The 16,059-nt window shown below is 55.2% G+C and overlaps 1 protein-coding gene across 5 annotated transcripts in view; it reads left to right on the top strand.

Moving 5' to 3' along the window:
- LHPP (phospholysine phosphohistidine inorganic pyrophosphate phosphatase) overlaps positions 1-16,059 on the top strand; it is a 137,006-nt gene that overhangs the window by 75,756 nt on the left and 45,191 nt on the right. Inside the window, exon 8 of one of the 5 annotated variants that reach the window (XM_067024397.1) lies at positions 10,824-11,667. The exons of the other annotated variants lie outside the window; for them this stretch is intronic. Within the exon in view, the coding sequence (XP_066880498.1) occupies positions 10,824-10,842 (19 nt within the window). The 3' untranslated portion in view covers positions 10,843-11,667. Of the gene's footprint in view, positions 1-10,823; positions 11,668-16,059 lie in introns of those variants that run through there. 5 annotated transcript variants of the gene reach the window in all.

Genomic DNA, 16,059 nt, shown 5'->3' with positions numbered 1-16,059 from the left:
TTTTTATTTTATTTTAATTTTGGCTGTGTCGGGTCTTTGTTGCTGCACGCAGGCTTCTCATTGCAGTGGCTTCTCTTGTTGCGGAGCACGGGTGCACGGGCGTCAGTAGTTGCAGCAAGTGGCCTCAGTAGTTGCGGTGCGTGGGCCCAGTAGTTGTGGCCTCAGTAGTTGCTCCGCGACATGTGGGATCTTCACGGCCCGGGGCTCCAACCCGTGTCCCCTGCATCGGCAGGCGGATTCTTAACCGCTGCACCACCAGGGAGGCCCTGCAGATTTAATTAGTTAAGCTGAAGCCACACTGGAGTAGGGTGGGCCCTTAATGCAATGTGACTGGTGTCCTTTAAGAAGAGAAGCCACAGAAAGACACAGAAGTCAGCCATATGAAGACGAGGCAGAGATGGGAGTGATGCGGCCACAAGCCAAGGAATGCCTGGGGCCCCAGAAGCTGGAAGAAACCAAGCAAGAGCCTTTGGAGGGAGTGTGGCCTTGCCAACACCTTGATTTTGGACTCCTGGCCTCCACGACTGTGAGAGAAGAAATTCATGTTGCCTGAAGTCCCCTAGTTTGTGGTACTTTGTAACAGTTAGTATTAGCCAGGCTCGTGTAGACTCACCGAAGCAAATATCCGACGTCATGTCATTTAGTCGGACATTTCAGTCCAGAGCTGGAGACTGGCGGGCTGGGGAGGGGTGGGGAGGCGGGTCAGGGAGACTGAGGGTTTGGGGCCTGGACAGCTGGTGGGGGTTTGGGTGAGGGGTTGGGCCCTCGGGGCAGCTGGGGTCTGTGGGTAGTCCTGCCTTGGCCTCCTTATGATGGAGAGGCGTGTTGGACCTCCAGGTGGAGACCCCTGGCGGGCGATGGGTTTTCAGGTCTGGAGCTCCGAGTGACAGGCCCGGGCTGAGATGAACCACGAATCTTGTCCAGCAAAGCCTGGGCGGGAACCTGGGCCCCGGACAGCGAGGTTGGCTCTTTCGGCTGTGTCCTTCTCGTGGGCCAAGGTCGGTGGCTTGAAGCCTTCCGGAAAAGAACAGAGAAGGGGGACATTTTAGAATGAAAGTGTGCATTTTTAAACACATGGCTTCTCTCAACTTCTAAGTAGCAGTGGTGATTATCGTGTTTAGGCCTGAATGGGAAGTGATATTTCTAATATGAAAATCTAGTCTAATTAGATTTTTGCTACAAAACAATTTCCCAGCAATGCATCGTGGACAGGAAAGCCCCTTGATGAATGACTGGCTAAATTCAGAAGTTTAAGGAAAAGGAAGGAACTCAGTTTCTAAGCCCTAGTTCTGAAAAAAAGGCTTTCTTTTCTTTTTTAGTGCTAATCTTATTTGTAAAGCCTTATAAATTCATAGAAGAAACCATTGGTACTTTTTTCCTTTAATTGGGGCACAGGATATGGATTCCGGTGGTGACCAGTGGTGTGATTTGCAGGAGTGGGACCTTCCGTGCATGGAGTAGCCTGCCAGGAAGGCTGGCCTCTGCTGCCTGAAGGGATGTGGTCTCGAATCAAGAGGCCCGGGTTTGAATCCTGACTCAGTCACTGCCTATCCGGGCAGTTTGGGGCAAGTGACAAACCCTCTGAGCCTTGACTTTCTTGTCTGTAAGTGGGGATGGTAATGCCTACTTTGTCAGGTGTTATGAGGAGCAAATCAAATTGCGCTGTGGCTGTAAAAGCATCTGGCAGGGTAACTGCTGGCCACGAGGACAGTGCTGCCTTGCAGGGGTACCCAGATGTCCTAACCTTGGCGTGCTAGGCTGATGGCCCAGCTCCCAGCCCCTCGGAGGCCTGGGGCTTGGACAGACTCCTCTCCTTCTTCCGGCCTGCAAGCTGGGCTTGAACACCCCCAGCGACTGGGGGCTCATTCCTGGCAAAGGGCGTCTGGTCTCCCTGTACCCTCTCCCAACCTGTGCCTGTGGCCTCTGCCCTCAGGCAACTGCGGAGCAGGGGGCTCCTGGGTGACCCTGGTCTTGGTTGTTGGGCCCTTGCTTGAGAAGGATCCCCTCCACCACGACACACCCCTTTCCGTGCTGTCAGGCGAGAGGCCCCATCTCCACCGTCTCTGTAGTTCCTGTGCCCAGACTGTGCAGCTGCTTTTGTTCGTTCGTAGGATTTCTAGAAGCGTGTGCAGGTGGGAGGAGGGCGGTCGTGTTCTGCACGTGCAGGAGGTGGTCCGGCTGCCATGGCTTGGCCTCGGCGTGTTTACGTGCACAGGACCCTTCCGTCCTGGTGAGGATGCGTGTGCCCGACTTCTCTCCACAGCGACTTATCATGGAGAAGTCGTGCTTCCCAGGGAAAGTGCCGGGCCGGCAGCACTGCGGTCTCGCGGCCGGCGTCCCGACAGTGGGTTTTCCGACGGACTCTGTGAGCGGGTCCGGCGTCCTGAGGCCCCGGGACACGTCGCATCCCCTCCGCCGACTGCAGGCACTTCCTGTCCTCGCCCCCTGCTCCGCTGGGCTGTCTTCTCGAACCTTTCCTTGCTGTCCTCCTCATCACCCCATCCATCCTGCAGGCTGTCAGTGGGGGTTCCCCACGCTCCCTTGGAAGAGGGGGCCCCGCCTTCCTGCTCCCTGCTGGCCCTGCAGCCTCCCACTCCCCACCCTGGAAAGTGGACCGGTAATATATACCCCCTCTCTCTGGAGATAAGGAGAGAAAAGCATCTCCAGCCTGGAGAGGCTGAGAGTCATAATTAACAGGCTGTTGAGTGTCCTGATTTCCTTGGGGGAAGAGGGGGGGCTCCCGGCTGTCCTCACGGAGGAGCAGCCAATCTGGGCACAGCTCTTAATCCTGCAGTCGCTGCCTCGCAGGCTGGGCCCTGCCATCCCGCCACCACCACCCCCAAGCCCGTCCTGCGGTCATCTCATACCTAGATGGACCGGACGTGTGGCTGCCGTCCTTTGGAAAACACCAGAGGCCACGTGGGCCGCCCTCCCTCCCCGCCTCCCGCCTCCCAAGCGCTCCCGAGCCTGTGAAGGGCCAGCCCCGTGTAGGGCCCTTAAAGCACCAGCGTTTTAACAGCCTGACCCTGAGTGTTAGGAGGGCCCCCTCTGCTGATTCGTACGCTGTGCACTCGGGCTTTAATTGGAGCATAACTGTAATCCCTATGCCTGTTAAGGTAATTACACTTATAAACCTAATATAATCCATAGGTCAATGGGTTCAGTGCTAATTAAGTCAGCCGTAATTAACATTTACAAAAAACCTTGCAATTACTGGAATATCCTTTTTTAAAAAAAAATTTATTTTTAAAAATTTATTTATTTTTGGCTGTGTTGGGTCTTCGTTGCTGTGCGCAGGCTTTCTCTAGTTGCGGCGAGCGGGGGCTACTCTTTGTTGCGGTGCGTGGGCTTCTCATCCTGGTGGCTTCTCTTGTTGCAGAGCACAGGCTCTAGGTGCGCAGGCTTCAGTAGTTGCGGCACACAGGCTCAGTAGTTGTGGCTCACGGGCTTAGCTGCTCCGCAGCATGTGGGATCTTCCCGGACCAGGGCTCGAACCCATGTCCCCTGCATTGGCAGGTGGATTCTCAACCACTGCGCCACCAGGGAAGTCCCCTGGAATATCCTTTAAGCTGGCCTTCTGAGTTGATAATGAGGCTGGGCTCAGCGCTCCGTGGCCTCCTAGGGCTCTTTGAACTTGGCACACCGGGCCTCCGGTACCAAGTGCCTGCGCCTTACCTCACCGGGTGGGGTCGGCACCCGCCGTTACCACCCCCAGGCTCTGTGACAGGCACCCGGCTGGTGACGGTAGCACCGGGAGAGCCAGATCCTTGTGACTCAGCTGTCCCTAGCGCTCAGCTTTTGCTCTGGCTCAACAGACCTCAGCCTGACAAAGCAGTTGTTCGAGCAAAGAGAACGAGAAATCCGCGTGTTGAGCTAGAGGCAAGACCAAACTCTGGGGCATCTGGAGCTTCCTCCCCTAGTTCATCCCGTGGTGGTGATGAGCCTCGCAAGGTTCAGGGGGTCTACCTCCGGGCTTCCTTCCTGCCCCACGCCCTGCACCTGCAGCTGGGCTACACCTGTGCTCCCTCCGCTGCCCTGGGGCCGGAAGTGGGGTGGGAACGAGCCTTCCCTGAACGCTGGTCTGGCTGTGCCCGCATTCCGTCCCCATGGGCCCTCCCCAGGTCCATCCAGTGAGGGAGAGTTGGGCCTCGTGGGTGTGGGGCTGCAGGCAGCGGGGCGGGGCGGGGCGGGGAGGCACAGCCAGCGCCCAGGGGCTGTGTGTCATGGGCCAGTGCTCAGGGGAGCCAGCCCGGAAATCCAGAGGCCCATGATCGCCCACGGCTTTTGCACGGCCTCCAGATCTGTGTGTCCGGGAAAAAGGAACCCTCTCTGATGCAGAATGTTCCAGGCCGCACCCCTCTCCTCTCGCCACCCCGCCCAACCCCAGGAAGAGGCCAGCAGCTGCATGCTAGGGCCAGGACTGCCCCTGTTCCTGTCTGTTGCCTGGTTCCTGGTCATGTTTGCAGCTTGGTGAGCCCCGCAGAGGCCCACCCGCCGGCCCCCGACCCCATCTGGAGCAGGAGATAAGCAGCAGCCCCAGCAGGCAGAGTCCACGGCAGGATAATCACAGGCTAATCTCTTTGGAACCTGCCCTCTGCCTGCTCAGGAAGGCAGTGGCACTCTGGGAGGCACGGGGACGTCCCGTTGTCCTTGCAGCCCCGTCCTCCGGGAACCAGGCGCTCTTTAGACAGCACCGTGTGCATCCTTTGGGAGGGGTGCTGGCGTAGATAGCGGGGAGTGCGGGTTAGCCTGGGCTGCCTGGCTGCAGGCCCCGCCTCTGCCGCTTGCAGCTGGTATGACCTCGGCCGGGTAGAAGCTATTTAACCACTTTAAGACTCTGTTTCACGTAACGGGGAGATGACGACGGAATTCAATAACGCGCACGAAAGCTGAGCGCTGCGTAGTGCCTGGCACACAGTGAGCGCTCGGCCGCCGCCGCTGTTGCCGTCGCCACGGTCACTGACAGGCGCCGTGGAGGAGCAGGACACAGGGGCGGGCGGGGTGGACCAGGTGGGCTGTTCGCGGGGCCCCGCGTCTCCGCTTTCCCCACCTCGCGTCTCTGGGTCTGGTGTACCTGGGGGCCCGGCACTGGCTCTTCTCTCTCCATGTCCGCACACTCTCCTGTCTCTGCCCAGAGACTCTGAAACTCTGGCAGAAATGTGTCTTTAGTGGAGGAATGAGACAAACGAGCGCGGGGGACTCCTCCTCGGGGACCAGGTGGTAGTTCAGGGGCGGCGCACACACGTTGGGGGAGAAGAAGAAAATCCTAGTGGCAGGTCGTCATTCCTCGAGTGCCTGCCGTGTGCCAGGTTCTGGGCTAAGCGCCGCGCAGACTCATTCGCTGATCCCAACGGCAGCTGGGTGTAGCTGGCGTTTTAGTCCATTTCATGGATGAGGAAGTTGAGGCTCCGAGAGGTTGAGTCGCCGGCCCGAATTCTTCCAGTCGGGGGGTGGCTGGGCCAGGGTTTGAACCCGGCCGTTCTCATCACCACTGTGCTCTCTCCCTCCCAAGGGGAGCCCCCTACCCGCTCTCTCTCGTGGGGGGGGGGCAGTGGGGCTGGGGGAGGGAGTGGGCCAGAAGGAGGAGTCCGCAGGATGCTGGGGGCAGCCGCCCTCTCCAGGGGGATGAGAAGTGCACCCTGGAGACCCTGCCCGGGGTCTCTATCATGACCATGAGCCGTTTTTTAAAATTCAGTATAATAATTTGTATTTTTTTCTTGTTGGTTGATAAAACTGTGGGCATTCCTGAGCTCCTGAGTTCTGGGCCCAGCTCTGCCCTGAGCCGTTCGCATCTGCTGCCTCTCTGAGCCCTCGTGCCAAGCCCACAACGTGGGTGCTGTCATTACCCCCCTTAGAGATGAGTCAAGCCGCTTGCCTGAGGTCACACTGATGGGACGTCGCGGGGATGCTGACCCCACTGCTTACAGGCACTGGCTCCTTTGACCCCTACCATCTTCAAAGGCCATAGCGACGAGGTGGCAGCAGCAGAATTCAAACTCAGGCCGTCAAGCTCCCTAACCTGTGCTCATGTTCACTGTTGAAAATTTAGGAACGCCTGAGAAGTGAAAAAAAAAAGAAAGTAAACCTCGGACTAGCCCACCAGCCAGAGGTGACTTCTGATAACATCTGGAGGTCCACCTTCTGCGCAGAGTATGTGGGTTACGTATTCCGTCCAAAAATGAGATTAGGAGCACATGCTGTATTTTTTTTTAAGTGATTAAAAAAATAATAATATTTATTTATTTATTTTTGGCTGCGTTGGGTCTTCATTGCTGCGCACAGGCTTCCCCTAGTTACGGTGCACGGGCTTCTCATTGCGGTGGCTTCTCGTTGCGGAGCACGGGCTCTAGGCGCGTGGGCTTCAGTAGTTGCAGCACGCGGGCTCAGTAGTTGCGGCTCACGGGCTCTAGAGCGCGGGCTCGGTAGTTGGGGTGTATGGGCTTAGTTGCTCTGCAGCGCGTGGGATCTTCCCGGACCAGGGCTCGAACCCGTGTCCGCTGCCTTGGCAGGCGGATCCTTAACCAGTGCGCCACCAGGGAAGTCTCAGGACGTGCTGCTTTTGAAATTCCTCCCTTTAGCGACCAGTTCGAAAACACTGTCCCACATCAGTAGCATCCTCCTGTGTCACCGTTTCAATGGCTGCATCCTACTCCACGTGGACACACTGTTGCTAGATATTCCATTGTTTCCAGCTCTTCCTTAGTGTAAACAGGGCTGCACTGAACATTCTTGGAGCAGGGCCTTGCACTTATTAGTGATTTTTTGCCTTAAGACAGATTCTCACACGTGGCGTTGCTGGGTCAGGGAACATGCAAAGTTCTGAGGCTTGTGGTCCTTCTGTAGAATTCTCCCTCCCAATATCAGTTGAGCTGCCAGTACAGACAGTGCTCTGTTTCTTCACATTCTTGCCAACAAATGGTACCATCATTTAAAAATACTGTCTCCAGGTCTTCCCCGGCGGTCCAGTGGGTAAGATTCTGCACTCCCAGTGCAGGGGGCCCAGGTTCCATCCCTGCTCGGGTAACTAGATCCTGCACGCGTGCCTCAACTGAGTCCGCATGTCGCAACTAAAAATCCCACAGGCCGCAACTAAGACCCGGTGCAGCCAAAATAAACAAATAAATAAATATTTTTTTAAAAAACATCGTCTCCATTGATAGAAAAAAGTTACCGTCTTTGATTGCTAAGGAGACTGAAGTTTTTTTTCATCTTCCTTGGTCACTGATTTTTTTCTCCTTCTGTAAGTTGAATGTTTATATCCTTTCTTATTTATTGTATATATTTTTTAAATTTTATTTAAATTTTATTAATTTTATTTTGTTTTTGGCTACATTGGGTCTTCGTTGCTGCACACGGGCTTTTCTCTAGTTGTGGCGAGAGGGGGCTACTTTTTGTTCCGGGGCGCAGGCTTCTCATCGCGGTGGCGTCTCTTGTTGCGGAGCACGGGCTCTTGGCACGCGGGCTTCAGTAGTTGTGGCACGTGGGCGTCAGTAGTTGTGGCTCGTGGGCTCTAGAGCACAGGCTCAGTAGTTGTGGCGCACGGGCTTAGTTGCTCCGTGGCATGTGGGATTTTCCCGGACCAGGGCTCGAACCTGTGTCCCCTGCATTGGCAGGTGGATTCTTAACCACTGCGCCACCAGGGAAGCCCTTTATTGTATATTTTTAAGACCAAGGCTTTTCCTTAATGAGAAATATGCATTTCCTCAAAGATGGAATGCAGAGTCTATGGCTCATTTATTCTCCAGAGAAGATGCTTCTTTTTGTTCCTCTAATCCAATCAGATACTGAGACTGAAAGATTTTGGCAAATTAATTTCTGCGTGTGAGACTGCCGGTGTGTATAAGGATCCTAGCCGAGGAAACGACATTTTAATCCCAGTCACTCAAAGTTGTGAGGCCACTGGTGTCGCACTGACCAGGACTGCACTCCCCACTCGGCTACTTTCGAGCACTGTGGCCCGGGAATGCTCCTCAGCCTCTGAAAACCTTCACTTTCTGGGCTGTAGAATGAGGACCGCCGCGGCGGCCGTGCGGCTTACGTGGGATCTCGGTGGATGTGATGGGCCTGGTGCTGCGCCTGACACCTAGGAAGGGAGGGGGTGCGGTTCAGATGTCGCTGGTGCTGGGTCAGGCCTCGCTCCTGATGCTGTAAGAGGCCAGGCAAGTGAAGGAAGGGTGAGGTGCTTAAATAACTTGTCTCAGACCAGCTGGGCCCCCGCCACCCCACCCCGCCCCGCGCCCCGGCATCGCTGATTAGATCAGCAGTGATAAAAATAGCCAGCAGGGCCCTTGGATGCGCCAAGGCCGAGGAAGGAGAGGGAACACTAGAGAAATCCTGCAGCTGAGTGATGGGCTGGATGGGTGTTGCGTTTTGCCGCCGGTGGTCTCCTCATAATCGCTAATGTTTGCTGAGCATTAAGGTAAATGCTGCCTCATCCCCATTTTGCAGGCGAGGGGACTGAGGCCCAGAGAGGAAAACAGCTTGCCCGGGACAGCCCCGCTGGGCAGTGGCCCTTAGCCGGGACCATGGCTCCTTCTCGACGTGGCCGTGGGTGAAGGGTCTTTGAGGTCTGTGCCCGGCAAGTGCCTCCCGCACCTGCTTCTCGTGCTAAGCGTGGGTCAGACCGCATCCGCCTGGAGAGGGAGGACGGTGCAGAGGCGGCTCTGAGACCACATCGGGCGTTGTGCGGAGTCTGATTCAGTGGACGCGATGAGACCGTGGCCTCCACCCAGGGGGGCCTTTGGTTCCATTATAAGCTGAGGCCACTCATCCTGGATCTGCCACACCATCTTCAAAGGGCAGAGCCTGAACTCCTGGGCCTGGCGTTTGAGATCCTCCTAGAACTGCCCCCACAAACACTCTGGTCTCATTGTCCGTTCTCCTTACCTCACCCCCAGAATTCCAGGCAGGCAAGCCACCGCTAGGCTACTCCAGGCCTCCCTTGCCTGGAATGCTCTCTTCCTGTCCCTGATTCCACACTCTTACTGTTCCTGTGAGTGCAGCCTCCTCCAAGAAGCCTTCCCCGGTGCCCCGGGGGAAATGTAGGCGTTTCCTCGTCTGGCCCCCCAAGACACCTCATTCTTTTCTTCGTCACAGTTCTCGTGACAGGTCCCTCTCTGCACTAGCCCAAGAGCACCTGGGCTCCCGGACCAGGGCGCCTCCGTTTTTACGTCCTCTGTGCTGGCCTCCACTCCAGACCTGATTTTGAGTTGATGAATGAATGAACGAACGTACAAGCGAATGGTCGGCAAATCCGGGGCTCGGGAGCGCTCAGCAGTGCTCGGCAAATGCCGGCTGCATCAAGGGTGGCGGCCCAGGGGCCCTGCACGTGCCGCAGCCCCAGAAGCACGCTGGATGCACCTCGGAACACATGCGTACCAGCCCCCTTGTTTGTGTTTGGAATTCAGGTCAGCAGATAGCTTCATGTAGTTTACTTTGTACTCAAACCTCTGTGTCCCCAGGAATTGGAGAGACAAGGACGTGTAACTAAATGATGGCTGTCTTGGAGTAAGTTGCAGTCCATTAGTAAAATCCATTTCCTAGAGGAGGGTTGGGGTGCTGGTCCCTGGGGTAGGGCCGAAGCCTCGTGTAACTTTGTCATCACCCAGCTGGTGGGCTCACCCCTGGGGAGGCCGTTGTGGGCCAGGTGTCATCCCTACCTCGCAGAGATGCTCGGCCAGGCTGGCCAGGGAGGCGGGCACAGAGGGCACTGGGTCGGGGAAGCTACGCAGGAGTGGACTGTGGGTGATCGGTGGTGGGGCCCGTGTGCCGGGCAGGGGCTGAGCGAGGCGGCACACAGATGGAACACATGAGACCTTGGGGAGTCCAGGGAGCCTGGGGAGGGTGCAGGAGGCGGGCAGGGGAGGCACAGAGGTAGCTGAGGGGTGTGACCTCGGCCCCGTCCCATCAGCGTGTCCTGACACCTCGGGTGCTCACATGGAGCCTGTCCTCTTGTACCTGCTTCTTCCCTCGTCCTTCCCGTCCCGTCTGCCTGACGCTGCGGAGTCACAGGAGAGGGGTGCCCTGACGACTCGGGGTGACAGTCGAGGGCGCACGAGGCTGCGAGAGAGAAGCAGCCACGTGGCCCTTGGTTCTCACGCCACAGCTGGACAGACAACGGCATCAGCTGCCTCGGGGGCCGCCCTGCAGCTGCCGGGCCACCTGGCCCGGGGAGCGGGCCCAGCAGCTCCCTGGGAGTGTTCTCAGAGCCTTTCTGGGGGAGGGAGGCACAGTGACCCTTCTGGAATCTGAGCCCCAGGTCAGGGAGCGGCTGGAAGGCTTCCCGAGTCCTCCCTGAGCGGCCGTCCTCCAGGGCTGTTGGGCCTCCTCACCCCCGGGGAGCTGCCGTCCGCCCTGCACTCACAGCGGGCCTACGTGCAGCTCATGCTCTGTGCTCTGCACAGCCCACTTTCTAGAGAAGGTCAAGGGCGGCGGGAGGCGCCAGCCACTTGCCCAAGGTCCCACGGCGGGGCGGACGGGGCCGAGCCCTCGGCAGTCTGACTCCGAGGCCGTCTGTGCTCTGAGCCACTCGTCTCGCCTCCCTCTCAGTCGTGGGGGGGCCCCAGCCTCTCCTGTGGGGGGTGGCGCTTGGCCCGTTTTGTCCGGTTCTGACGCGGAACCTCCCGGGAAGGCTTGCCGGAGGACGTCGGGGCAGAGCCCTGCGCCGGGCGGGGCCGTCGGGGAGCAGACGGGGGGGGGGGGCACTCGCCATGCTGCCGCCGCTCCCCGCCACTCGCCCAACATGTGACAGAGCGGCTCACGACCCACTTTTATTTTGGTAGAGCTTTTAGTCCCCATTTACATGTTTTGTTTTTCCTTTATAGTCCCAAGTGTCGAGCCTAGCGGAGCACAGATGTCTCACCAAACAAAAATAGATCTGCTCCAAGGAGGGCTCTGCGGCCACAGGCGTTCTCATGCTCTCAGCAAAACCAAGTTCTCTTGCCAAGCGCTCTTTGGGAGGATGTTTGGAAAAAATGTCAAGGCATTCATTTTTCTCTCGACCTTTTCGGTTGAAATTGCGGGGCCTTAACACTGGAAGTAAAAGAAGTTATAAATAAAGACGCAGCCAATGGCCAGGCCTGGCCTGCTCTCCCGACCGGCCACTGATGGTTTCTCTGCAGCTGTTACCAAGCACAAGGGTCCCGCGGTGGCCCTGCCTCTATGAGAGGAAGTTAACAATCATTTCCAGACAGCAGAGGGACCGAGAGCTAGGTTTCCACAGTCGCGAAGAGGGGAGGCCTAAAGAGAGAGAGGGGGCAGCAGAGGACAGCGCCCAGGAGGCCCAAGGGGTGGGCTTCCCCTCGATGGTACCATCGGAAGGTGCGTCTGAGAATGTTTGCTCAGTGTGTCCTGGAGTTTGGAAGCGTCGGTTCTTTACTGCCCTCTGGTTCTCCGGCAGCACTGCCCATCTGCTGGAGGAGTCGGGGTGGGTCGGAGGGCACCTGCTGGCGATGCATCCCAGCTGGCTCTGACTGCATTCGCTCTCCTGCAGTCTCCTGGCTCTGGGTCCCAGGCACCTGGCCAGGGGGCTGGCTGGCTTCCCCAGAGCCCACATCCTTCCAGGGAAGCCAGGACCTGAGTTGCCTGCTGACGTGAAGGCCACCCACCAAGGCCACAGAGAGGATGTGATGGTGGGGCTGAAGGTGTATCTGCTGGTAAAGATGGCACACGTGGGCCCCGGTCTGCCCGGGCTGGAGGCCACCTTGCTGTGGAGTTACTTCACGCAGGATAACGAGCCGTTCCTTTTCCTTCGTGCTGGAGGACTTCCTTCGGCAAGTCTGGTCGAGCCCGTGGTGCGGAGAGCTTGGTTCTTGGCAGTGCTGGGTTTTACTGCACTCTTGGTCCTTTGGTGGCACGGACTGCTGTGGGGCCTGATGGTGCCTGTGTGGGGTGCGTAGTGCTGGCTCCGGGACCCGTGGAGAGGGGCCACCCAAGCTGGAAGCCTCGAGGCTGGCGATGCGGCAGCTTCAGGCATGCAGGGAAGAGGCGTAATGTCCACTTTCCAGGTCCTGGATCTGGTTGGCGTCTCGTGCAGTGGCCCCAGAGTCCTGTCTTGACCACAGCTTAGGGTCTCAAGGTATAAACCCAGGTCCGCGTGAGACAAGCAGCCAGTGATGGCTTCGTATACTCACTAGTTTTTCATGGGAGAGATTTTACTTTGGTTTAAAAATTTGTTTTTAATTTTATAAATATAATATGTTCACATTGGAAAATTTGGAAATTATGGACAATCCAAAAGAAGCAGCTTTAAAAAAAAATCCTTTTGTAATCCACCGATACCATCAATTAACATTATGGCATATTTCCTTCCAGCCCCCTCTTTTTTTTTTAGTATTTTTAAGCATAATTGAGATTGTGTTTTACGTACAGTTTTACAGCCTGTACTTGTCAGCCTTGAAATAGGCTCATCTGCATTTTCTATATGGGCTGCAGGGAGAAGGCCAGATTGCTGAGGTTTAGCTGAAGCTGTGGAAGAAGGAAATCCAAAAATATCCTTCTCATTGGCTTTGCACAAGGAACACCACGGCCTCATGTTCTCCTTCTAGTAAAATAAAGGCCGAATTAGCCACTAGGAGTGACCCCCCTGATGGGCGCTTGGTGGTTACGCTCACGGAGTGCATGCTGTGCTCTCCGTCAAGACCATAGACGAGGAAGGGGCTGCCACGGGGGGAATGCCTAGCCCAGCCCCTTCCTGAGGAGCTCCTCGAGAGCTCTCCAGGGTCTCCTGCAAAGCAAACACTTTACAGGGAGCTGAGGGGTCTTCTGTCAGACACCCGCTACTTCTTCACCCCAGACCCGCCCTGGTTACAAGAGAAAAAAACCTAAACCATGAAAAGCACTTGGAGAGACTTCTGCTTCTGCCAAGATGGAGTAGAAGCCCTTTCCCTATTCCTCCTGCTCCGTGCAACTAAAACCCTGGACATTAGCTATGAAACAAACATAAGAAGACTCTGAAAGGTGGAGAGAAGAGGGCACCCAAGGAATGAAACGATGTTGAGACCCCTGGGGTTTCTCTTTGCTTCGTAGACCCCAGACTTGGAAGTGAAGAGGTCAGCAACCCGGAAACACCAGTGGGCACAGAGGAAAAGCCCCCACGGAAGCCTGCTCTCTCAGGCAGCCTAGCAAGACAGAAACTTACAGACGATGACCATTCTGCGCCAGCCGAATACCACAGAATAAACTGTGGTCTCTTCCCATCCGTGCCAGCAAGGGCCCAGTGGGGAGCCTAGACTCCCACCTTCTTCTTCTTCTTTTTTTTTTTTTTTTATTATTTATGGCTGCATTGGGTCTTTGCTGCACACGGGCTTTCTCTCTAGTTGTTGTGAGCGGGGGCTACTCCTCATTGCGGTGTGCAGTCTTCTCATTGCAGTGGCTTCTCTTGTTGCGGAGCCTAGGCTCTAGGTGCGTGGGCTTCAGTAGTTGTGGCACGTGGGCTCAGTAGTTGTGGCTCACGGGCTCTAGAAGGCAGGCTCAGTAGTTGTGGCGCACAGGCCTAGTTGCTCCGCGGCATGTGGGATCTTCCCAGACCAGAGACTGAACCCATGTCTCCTGCATTGGCAGGTGGATTCTTAACCACTGCGCCACTAGGGAAGCCCGACTTCCACATTCTTGGGGCTGTAATGAGCCCCTCACCACTGGGGTGTGGGGGGGCGGGTGTCAAAGGAGGCCAGGTAGGTAGGGAGCTAGGGTGATAAAGAGGGTTCCTCAGCTGGGGTGTCAGTGGTGACCACATGGAGATCCTGTGCTTCTACCTCAACCAGCGGTCAAAAGGCCACCCCCACCCACTCCCACTCACAGTGTCGATGGAGACCATATGGGAAGCAATCATGAGGCATTCCTGGTCCTCCCAGCCAGGGTGGAACGTCCATCCTGGACCAGCAGCAACCAGCGCCCCACCATCACTTCAGTGTCAACAGAGTCCCAGTGGGGAACCTGGATTTCTACCCCAACTGGCAGCTCTACCCTCTTTCAACTGCTGGAGTTGTGTGTTCCCCAAAAAGCCAGCCTAAAGAGAAGGTTTAAATAAGATCCAGAGTCTCGTACCATAATACCCAAAATGTCCACATTTCAATACAACATCACTTGTCATACCAGGAACCAAGAAAATCTCAACCTGAATGAGAAGAGTCAATCAGTAGACACCAGCAATGAGATGACACAGATGTTAGGGCAAAGATTTTAAAGCAGCTGCTTTAAAAAGGCTTCAACAAGCAATTGCAAATATGCTTGAAACAAATGACCAAGTAGAAAATTTCAACAAAAAAAGTAGAAAGTCTCAGCAAATAGAAGATACAAAGAAGAACCAGTGAAAATTTTAGAGCTGAAAAGTACAGTAGCCAAAATAAAAAACTCAGTGAATGGGCTTGATAGCCCCTTGGAGGGGACAGAGGAAACATCTGTGAACATGAAGATAGAAAAATAGAGGTTACACAGTGAGAAGAGAAAAAAATAGACTGAAAAAAAAATGAATAGACATTTCACCAAATAGACAGATAGCAAATAAACACATAACAACAGGGGTCCCCAACCCCCAAACTGCGGACTGGTACCGGTCCGCGGCCTGTTAGGAACCGGGCCGCACAGCAGGAGGTGAGCGGCGGGCGAGCGAGCAAAGCTTCATCTGTCGCTCCCCGTCGCTCCCCATGGCTCCCCATGGCTCCCTGTCGCTCACGTTAACTGCCTGAACCATCCCACCCCCCGCCCCCGGTGGGTGGAAAAATTGTCTTCCACGAAACCAGTCCCTGGTGCCCAAAAGACTGGGGACCGCTGCAAAAAAGATGTTCAGCGTTGTTAGTCGTTAGGGAAACGCAAAACACCACAATGAGCTATGACTACATACCTATCAGAGTGGCTAAAATAATAATGACAACAGCTATTGCTGAAGAGGATGCTGAGAAGCTGATCCCTTAGACATTGTTGGTGAGAATATAAAATGGTACAGCCACTTGGAAAAGCAGTGTGGCAGTCTCTTAAAAATCTGAACATGCAACTACCAGGAATCCCGTGTCAGTCCAATGGTTAGGATTCTGTGTTTTCACTGCCAAGGGCACTGGTTCAATCCCTGGTTGAGGAACTAAGATCCCACAAGCCACGTGGCATGGCCTAAATACCTAAATAAATAAACAAACATGCAGCTGTCACAGGACTTGGCCGTGGCACTCCTGGGCATTTATCACAGAGAAATGAAAACTTACATTCACACAAAAACCTGTACACGAACGTTCATAGCAGTTGTTCTCCAAGCCCCAAACCGGAAGCAACTCAGATGTTCATCAGTGGATGAATCGTTAACCTGTATACCCATCGCACAGAATACTACGCAGCAAGGAAAAGAAACTATTCATACGGTAAATAGATCTCCAGTGAGAAAAGCCCATCCCCAAAGATTACGTGCTGCTGTCTAATCCATTGTATATAACATTATTTAAATGATAAAATTATAGTGATGGGGCTTCCCTGGTGGCGCAGTGGTTGCGAGTCCGCCTGCCGATGCAAGGGACGCGGGTTCGTGCCCCGGTCCGGGAGGATCCCACGTGCCGCGGAGCGGCTGGGCCCGTGAGCCGTGGCCGCTGCGCCTGCGCGTCCTGAGCCTGTGCTCCGCAACGGGAGAGGCCACGACAGTGAGAGGCCCGCGTACCGCAAAAAAAGAAAAAAATTATAGTGTTGGAAACGGATTAGTGTCTGGCAAGGATTAAGGTGTGTGATGGGGTAGGAGGGAGGTGGGTGTGGTTAATAAAGGGCAACATGAGGGATCCTGGTGGTGATGAAAATCGTCTATATTTTGACTGTAAGTGTATCAGTACTTTGGTTTTGATATTGTTCTGTAGTTTTGCCAGATGTTATTATTAAGCGAAACCACATGTGAATCTACGGTTATCTCAAAATAAAAGGTTTACTGAAAAAAACAATGATACTGGGGCGGCGGAGGAAACCCCTTTGTATGTAGCAACCCAGAAAAATGCCTAGGATATAATCTGAAGTGACAGGAGCCGATGACAAACTTTCTTGTTTCAGAGTGATGACAGTTCTGGAATAAGCATGCTTGTTGGGGGAAAGAGG

This window comes from Kogia breviceps, chromosome 2, assembly GCF_026419965.1.
Source record: "Kogia breviceps isolate mKogBre1 chromosome 2, mKogBre1 haplotype 1, whole genome shotgun sequence".
NCBI lineage: Eukaryota > Metazoa > Chordata > Mammalia > Artiodactyla > Physeteridae > Kogia > Kogia breviceps.
Note: the sequence above shows the minus strand (reverse complement) of the source record. Positions and strands in the feature narration are given on the sequence as shown.